Source organism: Pseudonaja textilis, chromosome 2 (genome assembly GCF_049901715.1).
Source record: "Pseudonaja textilis isolate UNSWEBS1 chromosome 2, rPseTex1.2, whole genome shotgun sequence".
Taxonomy (NCBI): domain Eukaryota; kingdom Metazoa; phylum Chordata; class Lepidosauria; order Squamata; family Elapidae; genus Pseudonaja; species Pseudonaja textilis.
The window spans coordinates 248,295,251-248,313,942 of NC_141991.1; the positions used below are offsets into that span (position 1 = coordinate 248,295,251).

Sequence of the window (18,692 nt, forward strand, 5' to 3'; positions counted from 1 at the left end):
ACTGGAACTACTAATGGTCAAAGCAAATGGGCAGTAAATAAGACTCGACAGAATTCAAGGTCGGTTGGACTTAGATCTCTTATGGTTGTGAAGGGCCTGAAGACACATTTGACCTCTCCCTCAGGCTCAGTCTGGTCATTTCCTAGATCTTATGTTCCTTCTGAAAGCTTTGTAATATTCCTTTGATCTATAGCAGGGATATCAAACTCACGTTGTCATGGTAACGTCACGTGACATAGCGGGACTTTCCCCCCCTTCACTAAACCAGGTGTGGGCGTGGCCAGCACGTGACGCATACGGTCCACGGCCCAGAAGTTTGACAGCCCTGATCTATGGGGTCTTCTGCTTGAGCAGGGGGTTAAATTACAACAATGGTCACCAACCCGTGGGCTGGGGACCACTGGTGGTCCATGAGAAAATGTTGGCAGTCCGCAGAGAAATGTCACCCCCAAAGTACCCCCAAAGCAAATAATCCAGGCTGTGTGGGAACACAAGGCTGCACTGCCCACATGGCCCATGGGAACACAGAGGCTTGCATTGTTTGCATTGCAAACAACGTGAGGTAGTGAGGGGAGGGTGGAAAGGATGGAGAGGGGGAACTTGCCCCACGTGCCTCACCTGGCTACCAGACTGCTTCTTTCTGCCTCTTTTTCCTTCTGCTTTTGGCTGCACGCAAGGAAAGCAGCAAAAGTCTTTCTTTCTCTGCCCCAAACTCCGCCAGAAACGAGTCTTTGGGACCCTGCAAGGCCTCCTGCTCCAAGAGGCTACGCCAGCACGATAAGTCTCACCAAGATCATTTCTGACGGAGTTTGAGGGAGAGAAAGAAAGACTTCCGCTGATTCTGCTGCTTTCCTTGCATGAAGCCAAAAGTCTCTCCCCCTGAGAACAGATCTGGAGACAGTATCCTGCGATCCCAAATAAAGAATGATCGATCGGTAGGAAAATGGGGTGGGGAATTTTCCTGCAGACTTTTTTGGGGATTTTTCCAGGGTCTCTGGTCCATGGGATTTAAAATTATGAGTTTGGTGGTCCCTGAGGTCCAAAAGGTTGGCGACCCCTGGATTAGAAGACCTGCAAAGTCCCTTCCAGCTCTATTCTGATTGAGTATACGACATAAAATACAGGGATAGCATCAGAAAAATGTATGGAAAGAACACAGAATAATATGATACACATAAGGTGGAGATGTATGGTCAATTTTGTAAAGTATAAGAAATTCAAGAAGTTATACGTATATTAAATTACATATCACATTTTAAAATATGTGGGTTCAAAAAAAAAGAAAAGTATTCTATGTATTAATATCTAGACCATATCCATACTTTGGAGCTTAGACAAAAGGAACTTGATATCACCCTGTAGATTCTTAGTCTTCTCATGGTTTTCATGTAATGAAAACTAAGTCAGAAATTTAAGAACTGAAGCTTTTTATCTCTCCGCTGCAAATTTTTAGTATAGATTCCAGATTTCTCACAAAATCCCCCCCCTCCCTCTTTAAAAAATACATAGATGTTCAAAGTGCTTGTCACTTCAAAAACATCGAAATATGAAATGAGCTCATTGCTTTTGTAGAAAGAGGTTTGCATAAAAGTCTTTGTTGTGTTAAATTCATGAGGTAAATCGTTACTTCAGAGCCTTGACTTCGTAGGTGTGATGTCTGTGTTGCTGTTGCCAAAGTACGACAAAAGGGAAACGTACCACAACGTCCCTCAATCCGATATCCTCTAGTTGGGTTGGGGTTACAATTCCCAGCATTCCCAGCCAGTGAAGAAAGGGGATTATGGGAGCTGCCATTCTAAAAAACTCCCCACTCCTTTACCCTTAAACTATCCACTATTGACCTCACCCCATTCCTTTTTCGTGTTCAAAAATTTTATTGAACAAACACAAAAAAAGAAAGAAAAGGACATTAAAAACAGTGGACATGGTGCAATCATCCTAACCTACATAGTTGTTTTACATTGCTGAGTCATGTAAAAATAGTACATATTTACACTCTATATAGGTAGTATATAATATATACATAAAATCATTTCTTATTTTCTTGATCCTTCCTCTTTTCTAACCAGCAATAAAACTTATCCCATACTTTGTAATAATCCGATTCGTCCTTATTTTTTAGTTCTTTTGTCAATTTGTCCATTTCTGCACACATCCACATTTTCCTAATTATTTCTATTACACTTGGAGTTTCTTTACATTTCCACGTTGTGCATAGGCCAATCTTGCAGCTGTGGTTACGTGAATTGTTAGGTATATACTATATTTGTCATATTTTCCCACATTAATTCTTAACAAGAAAAAAATCAGGTCTCTATTCTATTTTAATCTTACACATCTCTTCTAACCATTTCTGAATTTTCTGCCGAAACTTTTGGGCTTCTTTGCAATTCCACTATAAATGATAATATGTTCCTCATTTTGGCCTTACCCCATTCCTAGGAGGTCTGTGCATAACTGAACAATTGTGCCTATTGTCCCTGTCCTATTGTCCCCCATTTATTTGTACCCATTTCCTGTATTATTACTCATGTTTATACTTATATCTGTTATCTTGTAAGCGATCGACAAATCAAATCAATTCAAATAATAAATGAAATAAATAAATAATGCATCTGAGGGCAGCAGGTTGTCAAATATCGATTTTAATAATTGCCAGCCCGCACCCTTCTTTCTCTTCTCTATTTGTGTGGCAGAATTGAGCACGACAACACCGGAATGAACGCCAGCTGGTATCTTGACCGTGTGATTGTGACAGACATGAACAGGCCCCACCTCCGTTTTTATTTCCCGTGCAACAATTGGCTGAGTAAAGATGAAGGGGACGGACTTTATGTCAGAGATCTGATTGGCAGCCTTAATCCTATGGATGTTCCCAAAGGTACATCATAGCATACTGTAGTGAAGTGTGCAAGGGAAGGGGGCACTCTCGGCCTGTGGTGGGGGGGAGGGTGTTCTTGCTGTGTCCTCCTCTCGTCGCTATAGAGGGTAGATGGGCCGTTCCATGCAGCCAAGGTTGATTCCTTACGGGAAAGGAGAAGACAAAAGGGCTTGGATTCCCCTCATTTGGGGTACTCTGTTATGGGGGGGTCTCCTGCTTGGGCAAGGGGTTGGACTAGAGGACCTCCAAGGTCTCTATGACGACTCAGGGTGGGATACAAAAGCAACAAAGTCACAAAAACAAGTGAAGTCCCTTTCATTCTTTCAACTTGGCTTCAAAGCTCCAATTATCATTGACTGGAGAAAAAACTCCCCCACAAACAGTTGTGAAAAGGAAGAAATGCCGTTCAAACTCAAAATACATATAAATTATAAATAGAAAAAAACAACGCAAACCACACTGAAGCAATTAATGAGACAAGGCAGGATAAAGGCTTGAAGATGTCCACAGATATTGAAATACACACACCGGGAAGGACGCCAGAACTCAGATAAGAACTGACAAACTAGAAATATTTTCACGCTTTGCTTTCAGCACTGGCCCATGCGCAGTTTGTCCTTATAAACAGTCCTTACAGCTGCGACTGATGAAAGGGATCGGGGCCCTTTCCTCCCCTGTAAACCACGCAACTCACATTGCTCCCTTATCTGTACCTCCCTGCGTGCCCTAGGATGAAGAGGGGATGGGCCTGGGTCGTCCTCTGAATGCCCAGCTGACCTGTGCCCTTCCCCCACCACCTCCAGAGCCACACTCCCACTCCCTGTCGGCTGTTCCTCCTCTCTCTCGAAGTCAACCTCCAACAGGGGCATGACAGTCTCTTTCAGCTCTGTGATTCTGTGATTGTCTCCTGCTTGAGCAGGGGGGGGGTTGGACTAGATGACCTCCAAGGTCCCTTCCAACTCTGTGGTTCTACAGGGGGTCTCCTGCTTGAGCAGGGGGCTGGACTAGAGGACCTCTAAGGTCCCTTCCAACTCTGCGATTGTGTGAATGCGTGACTGAATACATATATTAATGTGGTATACAAGATAGTCCTTGACTAATGACCACAAATGAGCCCCAAATTTCTGTTGCTAAGTGAGACAGTTGTGAAGTGAATTTTACCCCAATTTTACGAACTTCCTTCCTGCAGTTATTAAGCAAATTCCTGAAGTTGTGGAGTTAGTAACGCTGTTGTTAAGTGAATCCGCTTTCCCCATGGACTTCGCTTGTCCGAAGGGTCGCAAAAGGGGACCACATGAACCTGGGATACGGCAACTGTCATAAATATGAGTCAGTTGCCAAGCGTCTGAATTTTGATCACGTGACGATGAGGATGCTGCAATGGCCGTGTGAAAAATGGTCATAAGTCACTTTTTTCAGTGCCATTGTCATTTCAAACCCTAAAATAATAGAAATAGAATAGAATTCTTTTATTGGTCAAGTGTGATTGGACACACAAGGAATTGGTCTTGGTGCAAATGCTCTCAGTGTACATAAAGGAAAAGGTACATTCGTCAAGAGTCGAGAATCATAAGGTGCAACACTTAATGATAGTCATAGGGTACAAAGAAGCAATCAAATCACACTAGGAAACAGTCAATAAAAATTGTTAGGATACAAGCGACCAAGTTACAGTCCTACAGTCACAAGTGGGAGGGGATGGGTGATAAGGAGTGATGAGAAAATTAATAGTAATAGTAGTGTAGACTTTGTAAATAGTTAGACAGTGTTGAGGGAGTTATTTGTTTAGCAGAATGATGGTCGTAAGTCGAGAACTACCTGACATTTCCCCATCTAATCCAATTTTTCTTTTAATTTTCACAAGCAATAAATCTAATTTTTCATTTTCAAATGTCACAGAAGCTAAAGTTTCGTTATCCTTTTGCTAAAGGAAACCACAGTTATCTTATAAACTTGAGGAAACCTAAACGTCAGCGTAGAAATAGTGAAAATAAATGAACACGTTTGAAATGTTCGGTCTTTGCAACAGAGTTCCGCCGTGGTAATAAATGCATTCTAGGATGGAAAATTGCATGAATTTAAATCTTGCCTAAAGTAATATCCAAGTTGTTGCCTTGTAGGAGTTTTTTAAAGAAAAATTATACATTATGCAGGTTTTTTTTAAAAAAAACGTATTTTAAGAAAGTACAGTGATATATACAGTATATTATTTTAAATCATGTTATTATTTATTAAATAAATTTAAAAGACCACCCAACCCGCACACATTGATTCTGGGTGGCAAACAGCAATATAGTCACACTCCAGACTTGATGATCTTTATCCCAAAATAGCAGCAAAATCAACTGAAATTTTCTAGTGTGGTCAGAAAGACCCCCTGGGTATAAAATAGAGACAGAAGTGTCTGGATTGACAGGCTGTTCACTGTTAAAGTAAAGTATTATTGATTCAGTACTTGCAATGGGGATCTTTTTTTTTCCATATTTGGAAGTCAGGTCTATACAATGAATTTGGATCTGTGGTTATGTTTTAACTCTTCTTGCTTTCCCAAAGCATCCTTAGGTTTTGGAATAACACCTCCAGGATCCCTCTAGAATATAATAACTCTATTGTTCTGTTCTGTTCTGTTCCCTTCCGTTCCCTTCCCTTCCTTTCTTCACCCATTTATCCCCTTCCCTTCTTCACTCATTTATTCCCTCCCCTTCCCTTCCTCTCTCCTCCCCTCCGCTTCTACATGTGGCAATTTTGGAGAAAAGGGTATAAATTTTATATACATATTATTACTTTATTGATACTGAATTGGATACCAGTACGCTTTGCACCCTAATGAATATTAGCACTTTGTATGCGGGGAACAAGGTAGAACTATAACATGAGTGATCACATTGTCATTGTCAAGTTTAACAGAATAAGAACTGAAAGGGACCTTGGAGGTCTTCTAGTCCAACCCCCTGCTCAAGCAGGAGACCCTATACCATTCTAGACAAATGGCTGCCCAGTCTCTTCTTAAAAACCTCCAGTGATGGAGCAGCCACAACTTCTGAAGGCAACCCCTTCACCTGGATAATTGTTCTTACTGTTAAGAAATTTATCCTTAATTTAGGTTTCTTCTCTCCTTGGTTACTTTCCATCCTTTGCTTCTTGTCCTGCCTTCATGGAGAATAGATTTAACAGATTAATAGAGTTGGAAGGGACTTTGTAGGTCATCTAGTCCAACCTCCCGCCCATGCAGGAGACTGTACAACATTTCTGACAGATGGCGCAGTCCAGTCTCTTCTTGAAAGCCTCCAGTGAGGAAGCTCCCACAACCTCCAAAGGCAAGCTATCCCATGGGTTGATTGTTCTCCCTGTCAGAAAAATTCTCTTTATTTCTAGGTTGAATCTCTTCTTGATCAGATTCCATCCATTATTTCTTGTCTGGCCTTCGGGTGCCTTAGAAAATAGCTTGACCCCTTCCTCCTCTCTGTGGCAGCCCCTCAAATATTGGAAGACTGCTATCACGTCTCCCCTGGTCCTTCTCTTCACCAGACTAGTACTTGGCTAGCCTGGTGAAGAGAAGCTGGCCCAGTTCCTGTAACGGTTCTTCATATGTTTTTGTCTCCAGTCTCCTAATCATCCTGGTTGCTCTTCTCTGCGCTCTTTCTAGAGTCTCAACATCTTTTGTATAGCCTGGTGACCAAAACTGGATGCAGGATTCACACTGTTCTCATGTCACTCCCTAGTCTTTGTTTAGTTTTTGAAAACCTGATTCTGCCTTATGCAGGTCAATATTAGTTCATCTCTTCCATTCAGTTCAGTTCCAGGGCAACGAACGATGTGACGATAAAGGTTTCAAATGCCCGAATGTAAAACTCAGAGGTGATTTTCTGCGCTCAGGATTCCCTGCCAAAAGAAAACTGGGAAGCAGCTTTTCCGTACGGCTTAACCTGACATCACACCATCTTTTCACAAATTGTGTGGGTTTCTTACAAGGAAAATGCTGCAGGTCGTGGTGCTCAGCCAGAAAACCCATCTGTCAATTTTGCAGTTTGCCATATGCCAAGCAATTATTCTCACATTTACACCACCACAGATTCTTATTTACCTAAGTGCTGCCGAGGGGGGGATGATATTCGCTTTCATCCTGGGTATTAATTGCAAAGGATGGGATATCGTTCCACCACCCTCGCGGTGTTTTCTTTCCCGTAATAAATTCTTAAGTCGAAGTGTCTTAACTTCCTACAGCAATGATTTAAGAAAAAAAAAAAAGACAAAACCCAAACCCTCTTCTTCTCTCAAACCAGGTCAGATAACAGACAATTTGGCCATTGGGTATAAAGAGACATTTGAGCAGTGATTAATTTAATTAAAGGCTGTGCGCTGTGTAAAGAATCTTTTGTTTCACGGTTCAGCATGTCTAACTTCAAGAGAAATTCTTCCATCCCCAATTTTAACTGGAGAAAAGCAATTTTTTTCTCTCTCTCGGCTTGTCTCTATACCACCTTCATAAATCTTCCCTCTAGCATGGGTCATTCTGGAGCTCTAGAATTATGTGCAGCTGGTCCTTAACTTGCAACCTTTCAATTTATGACTAAAGTTACACCCTCCCCCAAAGTAACAATCTTTTTTCACATTTATGACAGTTGTGGCATCCCTGTGCTCCCTTGGCCTACGATTGTCAACTCATAAATCATTCCTATGCCTGTTTAAGTAGTTGCCAGAAAAAAGGTGGGAAATCAAAAGTACATTCCAACTCTTAATTTTAAAAGACTGTAACTAAAATACCAGAGTTTTTGCTCGTGAATATATTTAATTGGAGAACGTGAATGATGACACCCAGCCTGTGAATGTGCTTAATTGGAGAATCTGGTTTATGAGACACCTAGGGGCGGAAACAGGGTCACAGGTGATTGTAAATAATTATATGTGCCAGAGTTGGCTTCATACAGGGCAGTGCCAGTCTGTCGCCTCTAATGAATCCTTCGAAGCTGGTTGAAGTTTGTCTCGAGAATCATGATTTAATTTGGGCAATTGCTGGAATCCTGACGAGCGCAATTGAGCCCAACATTTCTGTTGCTAAATGAGGCAGTAGTTAAGTGAGTTTTGCCCCATTTTATGACCTTTCTTGCCACCGTTGTTAAGTGAATCACCACAGTTTTTAAGTTAGGAACACCATTGTTAAGTGAATTTGGCTTCCCCATTGACTTTGCTTGTCCGAAGGTTGCTAAAGCGGATCACAACCTTCATAAATATGAGCCCGAAAGGTGATCACATGACCTGGAGACACCACAACCATTTTCAATATATGTCAGTTGCCAAGCATCTAAATTTTGATGATAATGACCGTAAGAATGTTGCATCGGTTGTAAGAGTACAAAAAGGCCCTAAGTCACTTTTTTCAGTGCTATTGTAACTTTGAACGGTCACTAAAGAAGGGTTGTAAGTTGAAGACTACCTATAGCATCCCTTACAAAGACCAGACGCTGAGGAGGGACAATGGGAAGGAACTAATACTAGCTGGCCATCACAAAGGTGCTTTTTCAAAAGGCAACTGGACTTTGTTTTTCCTTGAAGACATTTCACTTCTCCTTCAAGAAGCTTCCTTCAGTTCTGACCAAATGGTGGAGGATGGAAGGATTTATTCCTCCACCACTCAGTCAGAACTGAAGGAAGCTTCTTAGATGAGAAGTGAAATGTCTTCAAGGAAAAACAAAATCCAGTTATCTTTTGAAAAAGCATCTTTGGGGACAACTATGATCTGGATTGACTGAGAATCTATGTGAACATTTAGCTGGCCATTAGGTGACACCAAATATTAGAGCCTTGGTTTGCTCCTATCTTACATTAAAAAGGCATCAGATTTACCCTTGCCTGCTGGAATGACAGCCACTCGGTTCCAAATATTATTAGAACACGGTTCATCTCCTTCATTCCATTTCTACTCCTCTTTACATTTTTAAAATCTGTGCTGTGCTAAAGAAAGAAAATACCCAATATGTAGACAGACAAAGCTGTACAAGATCCACCGACTAGTCTAAATTTTTCTTTCTTGCTGCTTGCCAAGGTTTTGAGCGCAGGTTTAAAACTAGGCATCCGTCCAGCATTTCCTTTCCGCCAGGTTAAAATCAATGGTACGGTGAATATTGTTTCTCGAGGGCTGCATAATTTTCAAATACCAACATGAAAAGGATGGTGTCAGGTTTCAAGTGGTGAAATCCATTTAAAAAGAAAAGTGCAAAGTCCATCTTCCATAATAATTTCTTTTTATTTAGAAAAGCATCAAATTGGTAAAGTCTGTTGTAATTCTGGATCTGACATGACCTGGAATTACACCACATCATACTGGAAGTTAGAAGCAACCCCTAAAAGTCACATTCTCCAATGGAAGTAAATCAACCTTGCTGAGTGTCATCAATCTCCACCTCCAGGTCTCAGCAGGGTCAGCTTTCATTCCCACGAGAAGAAGAACCACCTAGCCTAAACAACTCTCGCTATCTCCACTCCTCCCACCTTAGAAATGTGGCAAGCCTGAAATCCTTTCCCCCATAACCGCAAAGAGAAAGAAAGTAAAGGAGTATATAATAAGACTAAATAAAATGGCGACACATATGTCAGCTTTGGGCTTGAAAGATGGTTCGTCCAGTACTTTGACATATGCCTTTATGACAGTGGTGGTATTCTACTGGTTCGGCCCAGTTCAGCCTAACCGGTACCTCCAAGGATTATCTGTGAGCGAACCAGTTCGCTCCAATGATCAACTGCTGGGCCCTCCCATCCACCCTGGCTCTATACTGACTTTTATTTCCTGCTTTTCAACCTCAGCTGCTTCGCGCGGCACAGCAAAGCGTGCACTCACACCGAACCTGTAGGAAATTTTTTTTTTAAACCCACCACTGCTTCACGGCCTGCCTGTTGGCCTTCTACCATCAGAACTTCAGAATCAAGAAATGGGTTCAAAGTCTTAACACGTCTTGGCTTGCAAAGCCTCCTTCCTTTTCTCCTTTCCAAACATTCACGCTACTCTTTCTTGCAGTTTATAATTTAGTGCACTTCCTTAATCTAGCCCACTGCTGATGATCGCTATCATTCCTTAGCCCTTACACGGTTCTCTGGAAACGGGTGCAAGCAACATCAGGGAGGTGAGAGCCAGTTTGGCGTAGTGGTTAAGGCACTGGGCTAGAAAGCAGGAGACTGTGGGTTCTAGTCCCTCCTTAGCCATGAATACTAGCTGAATGACTTTGGACCAATCACCAGGATACTGTGGGTTGTAGTCCGGCCTTAGGAGACTGTGGGTTCTAGTCCCGCCTTAGCCATGAAAACCAACTGGGTGACTTTGGGCCAGGCACAGTCTCCCAGGCCAATTGACCTTGCAGGGTTGTTCTGGGAAGATAGGAGGAGGAAGGTGTGTTGGATATGTTTGCCACCTTGACTTATTCGTAAACATAAGAAACAGACACGATAGCCATGTTCCAATATTTGAAGGGAAATGGGGTCAACTTACTTTCCGAAGGCAGGACAAGAAGCAACAGATGGAAACTAATTAAGGAGAGAAGCAACTTGGAAATAAGGAGAAACTTCCTGAGAATTAGAACAATTAACCAGTGGAACAACTTGCTTCCAGAAGTTCTGGCTGCTCCAACCCAAGAAGAGATTGGACAACCATTTGTCTGAAATGGTATAGGGTTTCCTGCCTGAGCAGGGGGTTGGACTAGAAGACCTCCAAAGTCCCTTCCAACTCTGTTATTCTGTTAGTAATTTAAGCCCGTGTGAAATTAAAGCCGTTTAAAAGAGAGAGAGAAAAAAAGCAAATTTAAAAACTGGAGTGTTGTGATGTGGGCACTGTGTGCATTTTCAACACAATTGCAGCTTGCAGGGACTTTCTTGATCTCCCTACTGGGGGTGGATTTTACTCCATCCTTAATTCCAATTAGCTACATACCCCAATGTCTTCAAAATTTCATTTTGCCTTCCTTTTTTTTAATCGCTGCCTCACCTTTAAGCATCTTTGGATTTTTATCAACTCCTTTTTTTTTTAATATAAAAGAGGGGTTTTTTTTTTTGGTTCTTAAAATTCCGCGCCCGATGTTCAGTTTTAGAACAAAAGCTAATATAAGAAGCCATCCGATTTTGATTTGACCAGCAGAGGGAGTAGGACAACTACTTTAGAGCACTAGTTTAAAAGATTTGTTACCAAACCAATGCGATGTTTTAAATTAACTTCCCAGCCTCTCTGCCCATATTTTCAGCTGACTTTTTGTAATGAGAATATCAGTGCAAAAATCCCTGGCATGGTCAGTTCTGTTTTTATTCGCTTTTTCTCTTCCATCTCAGCAAGCCTTAAAGAGAGTTCAAACTTCGTGTTGTCATCCAAACCAATTAAATCCAGAGATTTCTCACAACCACAGGTAGTCCTCGACTTACGCATGGGGACCCTTGGAAGAGGTGGGTTGGGGCCAGCCAGGAGCTTAACAACGGGTTCGGCTGAAGTGGTGCAAACCGGTTGAATCCCATCACAGCTGGCTCTATAGGTTGTCCGAGCTTCCAAGTTGGGTTGAAATTTGCTGAGGGTGGTGCAACTGAGATGACGTACTGAAGGGGCTTGTGTTCTGAAAAGGGGTTGGCCAATTCCTATTATGGCTTAATGGCTTTGTCCTGGTTTGGATCTTGGGTGAGGGCTAACCCTATCGCTCTGCCTCTGTTTCAAAATATCCTGTCTTTGAATGGATGACCATTTCTAAAAGCTGCCTCCTCCGGTATCTGCTCGGGGGGGCAGGGAACTTAAGATTTTTTATTTCTCTTTTAGGGAGAAATATTTTATCCTGTCTTTTTTTTTTTTCTTTTGTATTCCTCAAACTATCTCATTCTTCTAGAAGAGCGGTGGGTGGGTGCTAACTTTCTACATCTGCAAATGAGTTTTGTGTGGCTATATTTTCATTGTATTTCACATGTTCCTTATTTGCCTCACATTAAAACTAATAAGTTTTATATAATAAGTTTTAATAATAATAATTAAAACTAATAATAACACCAATTTCCAGCCTCCGGGCTGAATCACAATAGGGATTTGCAATGAGGCAGCAGAGTTTAGGGGAAGACATTGTCTATGGAGATTCCCAATCAATCAGAATAGAGCTGGAAGGGACCTTGGAGATCCTCTAGTCCAACCCCCTTGTTCAAGCGGGAGGCCCTATATCATTTCAGACAAGTGACTGTCCAGTCTCTTCTTAAAAACCTCCAGTGATGAAGTGCCCACAACTTCTAGTGGCAAGCTGTTCCACTGGTTAATTATCCTCACCGTTAGGAAGTTTCCCCTCAATTCCAGGTTAATCATCCAGGTCAAAGATGTTTTCCTAAAAAGCAAATGAATTTTCTTGTTGTTGTTGTTTTTTCCCTCCTTGAAAACATTTCGCTTTTCATCCGGGAAGCTTCTTCAGTTCTGTTTCAGTAATATAGTAATAATTCTTAGAGGAGAAGCGAAATATTTTAAGGGGGTGGGGGAAGAAACCCAAGAAAATCCAGTAGCCCTTTGAAAAGCACCTTTTGAGATGGGGTAGGATATTGTACTTTCTGCTGGGCCACCCCCTGGTGTAGCCAATCTACCTGGGCCCTAAGGATGTTGCAACTGACAAAAAAGGATGGTTATTTTTCCATAAGATGGTGGATCCCCAGCTTACAGGTAAATTCAGATGCAAACACATGTTTGTGGTACTTCCAGCTTGCTTGATCGTTCCTCGGACATCTATCTGCTTCTCTTTTAATTAATTGTATAATGTTCTTTTTCCCCCTGCAGTAAACAAATATGTTGTCCGAGTGTTTACAGGTGATGTCAATGGCAGTGGAACAGATGCTGATGTTTTCGTTAACATTTTTGGGCGGAACGGAGACACGGGTAATATTCCCTAGGGTATATACAGTACTTATATCGACTAATGCAGACTAATAGGTATTGTGAGGACCCAGGGGGGTGGAACAAAAGCAACAAAGTCACAAAAGTAAGTAAAGTCCCTTTAATACCTCCAACTTGGTCCCCAATATACAGGTATCATCGGCTGGAGAAAAAAAAAACTCTCCCAAGAACAGTTTTTAAAGAGAAGAAATTCAATCCGAACCCAAAGTACATCTAAATTATACATCAAAATAAATAAAAACCAACACAAACCATGTTGCAGCAATTAACGAGACAGGGCAGAATAAGGAATTGGAGACTTCAAAAGATAACGAAACACACACAGTTGGGAGGACGCTAGAATCCATATAAGACTTGACAAATAAAGATAATGCACGCTTTGCTTCCAGAAACTTTGCTGTGGGTAGTTTGCCTTTTTAAACAGTTTTCCCAGCTTCAGCTAATGAAGGGGATCAGGGCCCTTTCCTCCCCCATAAACCATGCAATTCATGTTGCTCCCTTCTCCGTTCCTCCCTGCGTGTCCTAGGATGAAGAGAGGGTGGCCCTGGGTCTTCCTCTGAATGTCCAGCTGGACTGTGCCCTTCCCCAGTTTCTTCCACAATCTCTGGAGCCACACTCCCACTCCCTGTCAGCTGCTTGATCTCCCCCTCAGAATCAGATTCCAACGGGGGCATGACAGGTATATACTAGTCCCTCCGTGAAGAGACTAGAAGCATTTGAAATGTAGATTTACAGACGGCTCTTACGTATAAGTTGGGTTGACAAAATCAGAAATGAGGAAGGGGTAAGCCGCCTGGGAAAGCCAAGGGAAATCATCCAAACCATCAAAACACGAAACTTAGAATATTTTGGATATGTGATGCGACACCCAGAAAAATATGGCATCTTTCACTTAATCCTCCCGGGAAAGACCGAAGGCAAGTGAAGGTCCAGGCAGAAGGACATCATGGCTTCAAAAATCTAAGGGACTGGTTTGGACAAAACTCAGCAGCACTTTTTAATGCAGCTGTTGATTTAAAAAAAAAATGATCGCCAATTTCCGATGAGAGATAATGATTTCTCTCTCTTTTTCTCTCTCTCTTATTCTCTCTTTCCATATTTGTTTATCTTTGATGATGTCTGTTGCCCAGGAGAACGCAGGTTGGACAACGACAAGGACAATTTTGAGAGGGGGTCAGAAGACAAGTTCACCCTTGATGCCCCCAATCTGGGCAAGCTCCGGAAAATCACCATTGGGCATAACAACAAGGGAAGCTCAGCTGGATGGTTCCTTGATAAGGTTCGCTGTGTTATTAATTCATTACTTAGGCCACCGTATCAGGAACTCTTAATTAGGTTTGCCTTAACCAATGATGGGCTGCTGCTGGTTCACACCGGTAGTTAAGATTCTACACAGTTTGGCGAACTGGAAAATCCCACCACCGGCTCGTCTCGTCCTGCTCATTTTCCGGCCTGTTTTCTGGGCTGCTTCCCAGGCCATTTTGGGCCAAAAATGGCCCAGAAAACACCTGAAAATGGCCCGAAAACAGTAAAAAAAGGCCAAAAAACAGGCAATTAAGACTTGTGGATATGTTGGCTGGGGAATTCTGGGAGTTGAAGTCCAGAAGTCTTAAATTTGCCAAGATTGAGGGATCTTTGGCCTGGAAGACTTACAAAGTCCCTTCGAACTCTGTTGGTCTGTTAAGAAAGACAATGTTCTCAGTGAATACCTGTGGGTAAAAATCTGCTGAGCGGCCTTGATTTGTATATATTCATTGTATCCATCTGTCTTATTTGCAATTTCATTATTCTCTTCCAACATTCTTCTAGAGTTTTATTAATTCAAACATAGACAAACAAAACACGAAACATAAATACATAAAACTTGTTTTTGGAAAGCGGCTTAACTCCGGGTTACATCTTTTTGTACAGACATAAATCAAATTCATGCTCACTTGATAGACTATATATAATTGAATAGAAGGAAAGGGAGAAATAGAGAAAAGTTGGGAAAAGATATGAAGTTGAATATATAAGATAAATATGCATATTAAATTGTGCTTGTATGGAAATGTGATAATTTGGAATTATGCTGTCTTTAAATAAGATGTTTTATCTGTTTTTCAGAAAAGATGTCTTATGTTTTTATATTCTACATTTTGTTTGCTTGTGTATTGTCTTTAAAAATTAATAAAATTTGTTTAAAAAAAAATCTGCTGAGTGGGTTGCAAAATTGGTCTAAAGGCAGATAGTTCTACAGCTTCTCCCTTCACTGATGAGACATTCTGCTCCGATCGTAGGTTATCATTGAAGATATTGGCAACAAGTCAGTGTATGAATTCCCGTGCTACCGTTGGTTTGCATTGGATGAAGATGATGGCAAAATCCAGCGCGACATTCTTGTGGGAGGAACAGAGGCAACTGGTAAGTGTGTCTTTGAGCTGAAAGTGATGAAGATGAGACAGCCGAGGATGAACTAGGATTAAAAGGCTGAGGGCATAGAGGGAGAATAGGAGTAGAATAAAACAGAACAGAACAGAAAAGACAATATGGAATGGAATGGACTGGAATGGACTAGAATAGAAAATATGGAATAGAATAGAATAGAATAGAATAGAATAGGATGCAGAACTGGTATTCAGCAGGTTCTGACCAGTTCTGGAGAACCGGTAGCAGAAATTTTGAGTAGTTTGGAATACCACTTCTGACTGGCCCTGCCCCCATCTATTCTCTTCCTCCTGATCGGCTGGGTCTTCTTTTGTTGCCCTGCACAGGAGAACAGAGCTAGAAAGCAGGTTAGTGGGGTGCAGAGGGAATGAGGATTTTACAGTATCCTTCCCCTGCCACGCCCACCAAGCCACGTCCACAGAAACGGTAGTAAAAAAATTTGAATCCCACTACTGATAGGATGGGATGAGATGGGATGGGATGGCTTAGAATAGAAATAGAAATAATAGAATAGAATAGAATAGAATAGAATAGAATAGAATAGAATAGAATAGAATAGAATAGAATAGAATAGAATAGAATAGAATAGAATAGAATAGAAAATATGGAATGGAATGAAATAGAATAGAAATAGAATAGAATACAAAAGAAAATATGGAATGGAATGGAATGGAATGGAATGGAATGGAATAGAATAGAATAGAATAGAATAGAATAGAATAGAATAGAATAGAATAGAATAGAATAGAAAATATGGAATGGAATGGAACGGAATGGAATGGAACCGAACAGGACAGGAGACAGAACAGGAGAGAATAGAATAGACAACAAAGTGATAATCATAGATGCCAATAGGAGAGACGAGAAGGACAATAGTAATACAGCCTTACTACATCTTGAGAATGGAGAAGTGTATAAGCCGAGCAATGCCTCTCCTTGTGCTGGTTCTGCTCCATCATCTGGTGTGCTTGCTGGTTTGAAACATGTCAGATTGCATAGCTGTAGCATATTTCTCTGCAGTATTAAGGAAGTTGGGGGGTGGGGTGATGGACATATCAGGTAAGCACCAATGTCCCATCTCCCTCTCAGAATGGAGGTTTATGCGAGTGGGCAGGTGGATGGAGATTAGGTAGCATCTGGGCTGAGGGTGTCCCGTTCACGGGAGACCTCTGCCTGGCTGCTTAGCACAGACCATCTCTAAAAGCCCTGGAGAAAAACAGCCGGGCGTGACCCTGTTGTTGGTTGTTAGTGTGCTAGTTTTGGAGAAGCAGGAAGTGCGGAAGGGATCTGGGAGTGAGAAGGGCCGTGGCTTTTCTAATCCAAACGGCGAGCTGGAAGCAACCTAAGGAGAAAGGATTGGAGAAGCTCATTTCATTGTTAGCAACTTCCAAGCCTTCAAACATTACAGCCACAGAATCGCATCCTTTGCCTAGCGCAGTTTGAAGGGCAGGTGTACCTGAGACAGGTGTCTATCTACTTCCACAGCAGCCTACTCCTAGAACAGGGATGGCTCACCTTTTCGTCGTCACGTGCTGAAAGTCTGCGTGGGCACACACGCTGCCTGCATCCATAATGCAATGCTCACAAGGCCCCCTGCCCCCCTGCGCATCCGCATGAGACACCCCCCCCGCATGCACCACACACCTCTGCACATGCACATGCGACCAGGGGTGGGACTCAAATTTTTTAACAACCGGTTCTGTGGGCGTGGCTTAGGTAGTAGGCGTGGCTTAGTGGTCATGTGACTGGGTGGATGTGGCTTGGTGGTCATGTTATTGGCTGGACGTGGCCAAATCAACATCACTCACATCGAGGCATGCATTGCCTCTCATGACTGTGGGGAGGCTGCAACAGTCGTAAGTGTGAAAAAGGGTCCTAAGTCACTTTTTTCAGTGCCATTGTAACTTTGAATGGTCACTCCACACAAGCAAAGTACCAGCAAAGGAGGGGAAAAAAACTCCAGAGAAGTTTCTGAGACAGGAAGCCTAGTCCTGCCAAGATAAGGGTTAATGGAGAGGCAGTTTCTGTAAGCAACACCAGAATGTTTCCTTCCTGCCTTCCTTACAGGATTAGGCCAGTAATTTCTTCTAACAACCGGTTCTCCAAACTGCTTAGAATGTTAACAACCGGTTCTTACGAATAGGTCCGAACCGGTAGAATCCCACCCCTGCATGTGACCCCCTCCCCGTGTGTGCCCTGTGCTCTGTGCATATACCCACATCTCCTGCATGTGTGTCACCCCCCGCATGCGTGGGAGATACCCAACAATCAGCTGCCTGGTGGGAGGCATGCACGCATGCGCAGTGGACCTGATCTGGGGCGACTGCTCATGTGCCGGCAGAGATGGCTCTGTGTGCCACTTTCAGCACGCATGCCATAGGTTCATCATCACGGTCCTAGAACAAAAAAGGTTTCTCCTGTACAGTGGTGTCCAACTCTAGGGGTCCGTGCTACCTCTGTTTCCTAGCTGAGGGAGCCAGCATTGTCCGAAGACACATCCATGGTCATGTAGCCAGCATATGACTATACGCCGAGGCATACAGAATAGCAATAGCACTATAGCAATAGCACTTAGACTTATATACCGCATCACAGTGCTTTCCAGTCCTCTCTAAGTGGTTTACAGAGTCAACCTCTTGCCCCCAACAATCTGGGTCCTCATTTTACACACCTCGGGAGGATGGAAGGCTGAGTCAACTTTGAGCCTGGTGGGATTTGAACTGCAGTAGGAGTAGCTTGCAGTGCTGCACTCTAACCACTGCGCCACCGAGGAATGCTATTACCTGACACAGGCACCGTGGGCCAGTCCTTTGCTGTTTCCAGGGTGGCCCTGTGAGCCAGATCTAAGTATTCTGTGGGCTGGATCCAGCCTGCAGGCCTTGAATTTGAGACCCCTAACTTATAGTCACGAAGAACTGACTGAAGAACTGAACTCTTGGAGAAGATCCTTCTTGATCTCTTCTTTTGAGGTTTAAATAAACCAGACGAATCCACAGAGGTTCCAAACTTCTGCAGAAATAATTTCACAGAGAGAGTTGGGACATTCATATTTTACCATTTGGCCAACTCTTTGTCCTTTCCACCCATTGAGAATTGCACAGAGATTTTCTTCTCCTTTGAAGGAAATTTCAAAAGCCAACTCTCTTCCCTCCAATTAAAAGAAGAGCAACAGACAGAGAGAGGGGAAGGAAAAACAACAGCAAAACACTGCAGGAAACAGGACGGTGGCTTTGCTGTTTTGTTTTGTTGGCTTTAACGTCTTGTGTTTGCCAAGTTGGGTCATTCTATCCTGCAAGTCAGATGCCCAAGAGTGAGCGGAGGTTCTCCTTCCCAATCCAAGTTGCAAAATCAGAAGTTGTCCTTGTCAAAAAGCATCCTTGGGCTTCTCTGGGGGAACTCTGATCCAAACCATGCCAAGGCGCTAATAGGGGCGGGGGGAGGAAATGGGGGAGAATGCAGAACTCTGAAGCATCTGGGCTAACAGCAGGCATGCTGGGA

At 42.6% G+C, this 18,692-nt stretch overlaps 1 protein-coding gene across 1 annotated transcript in view; it reads left to right on the top strand.

Moving 5' to 3' along the window:
• LOXHD1 (lipoxygenase homology PLAT domains 1) overlaps nt 1–18,692 on the top strand; it is a 198,413-nt gene that overhangs the window by 15,556 nt on the left and 164,165 nt on the right. The window contains exons 5-8 of the mRNA XM_026713916.2: nt 2,697–2,881; nt 12,651–12,749; nt 13,898–14,046; nt 15,047–15,170. Coding sequence (XP_026569701.2) covers nt 2,697–2,881; nt 12,651–12,749; nt 13,898–14,046; nt 15,047–15,170 — 557 coding nt within the window. The remainder of the gene's footprint in view (nt 1–2,696; nt 2,882–12,650; nt 12,750–13,897; nt 14,047–15,046; nt 15,171–18,692) is intronic.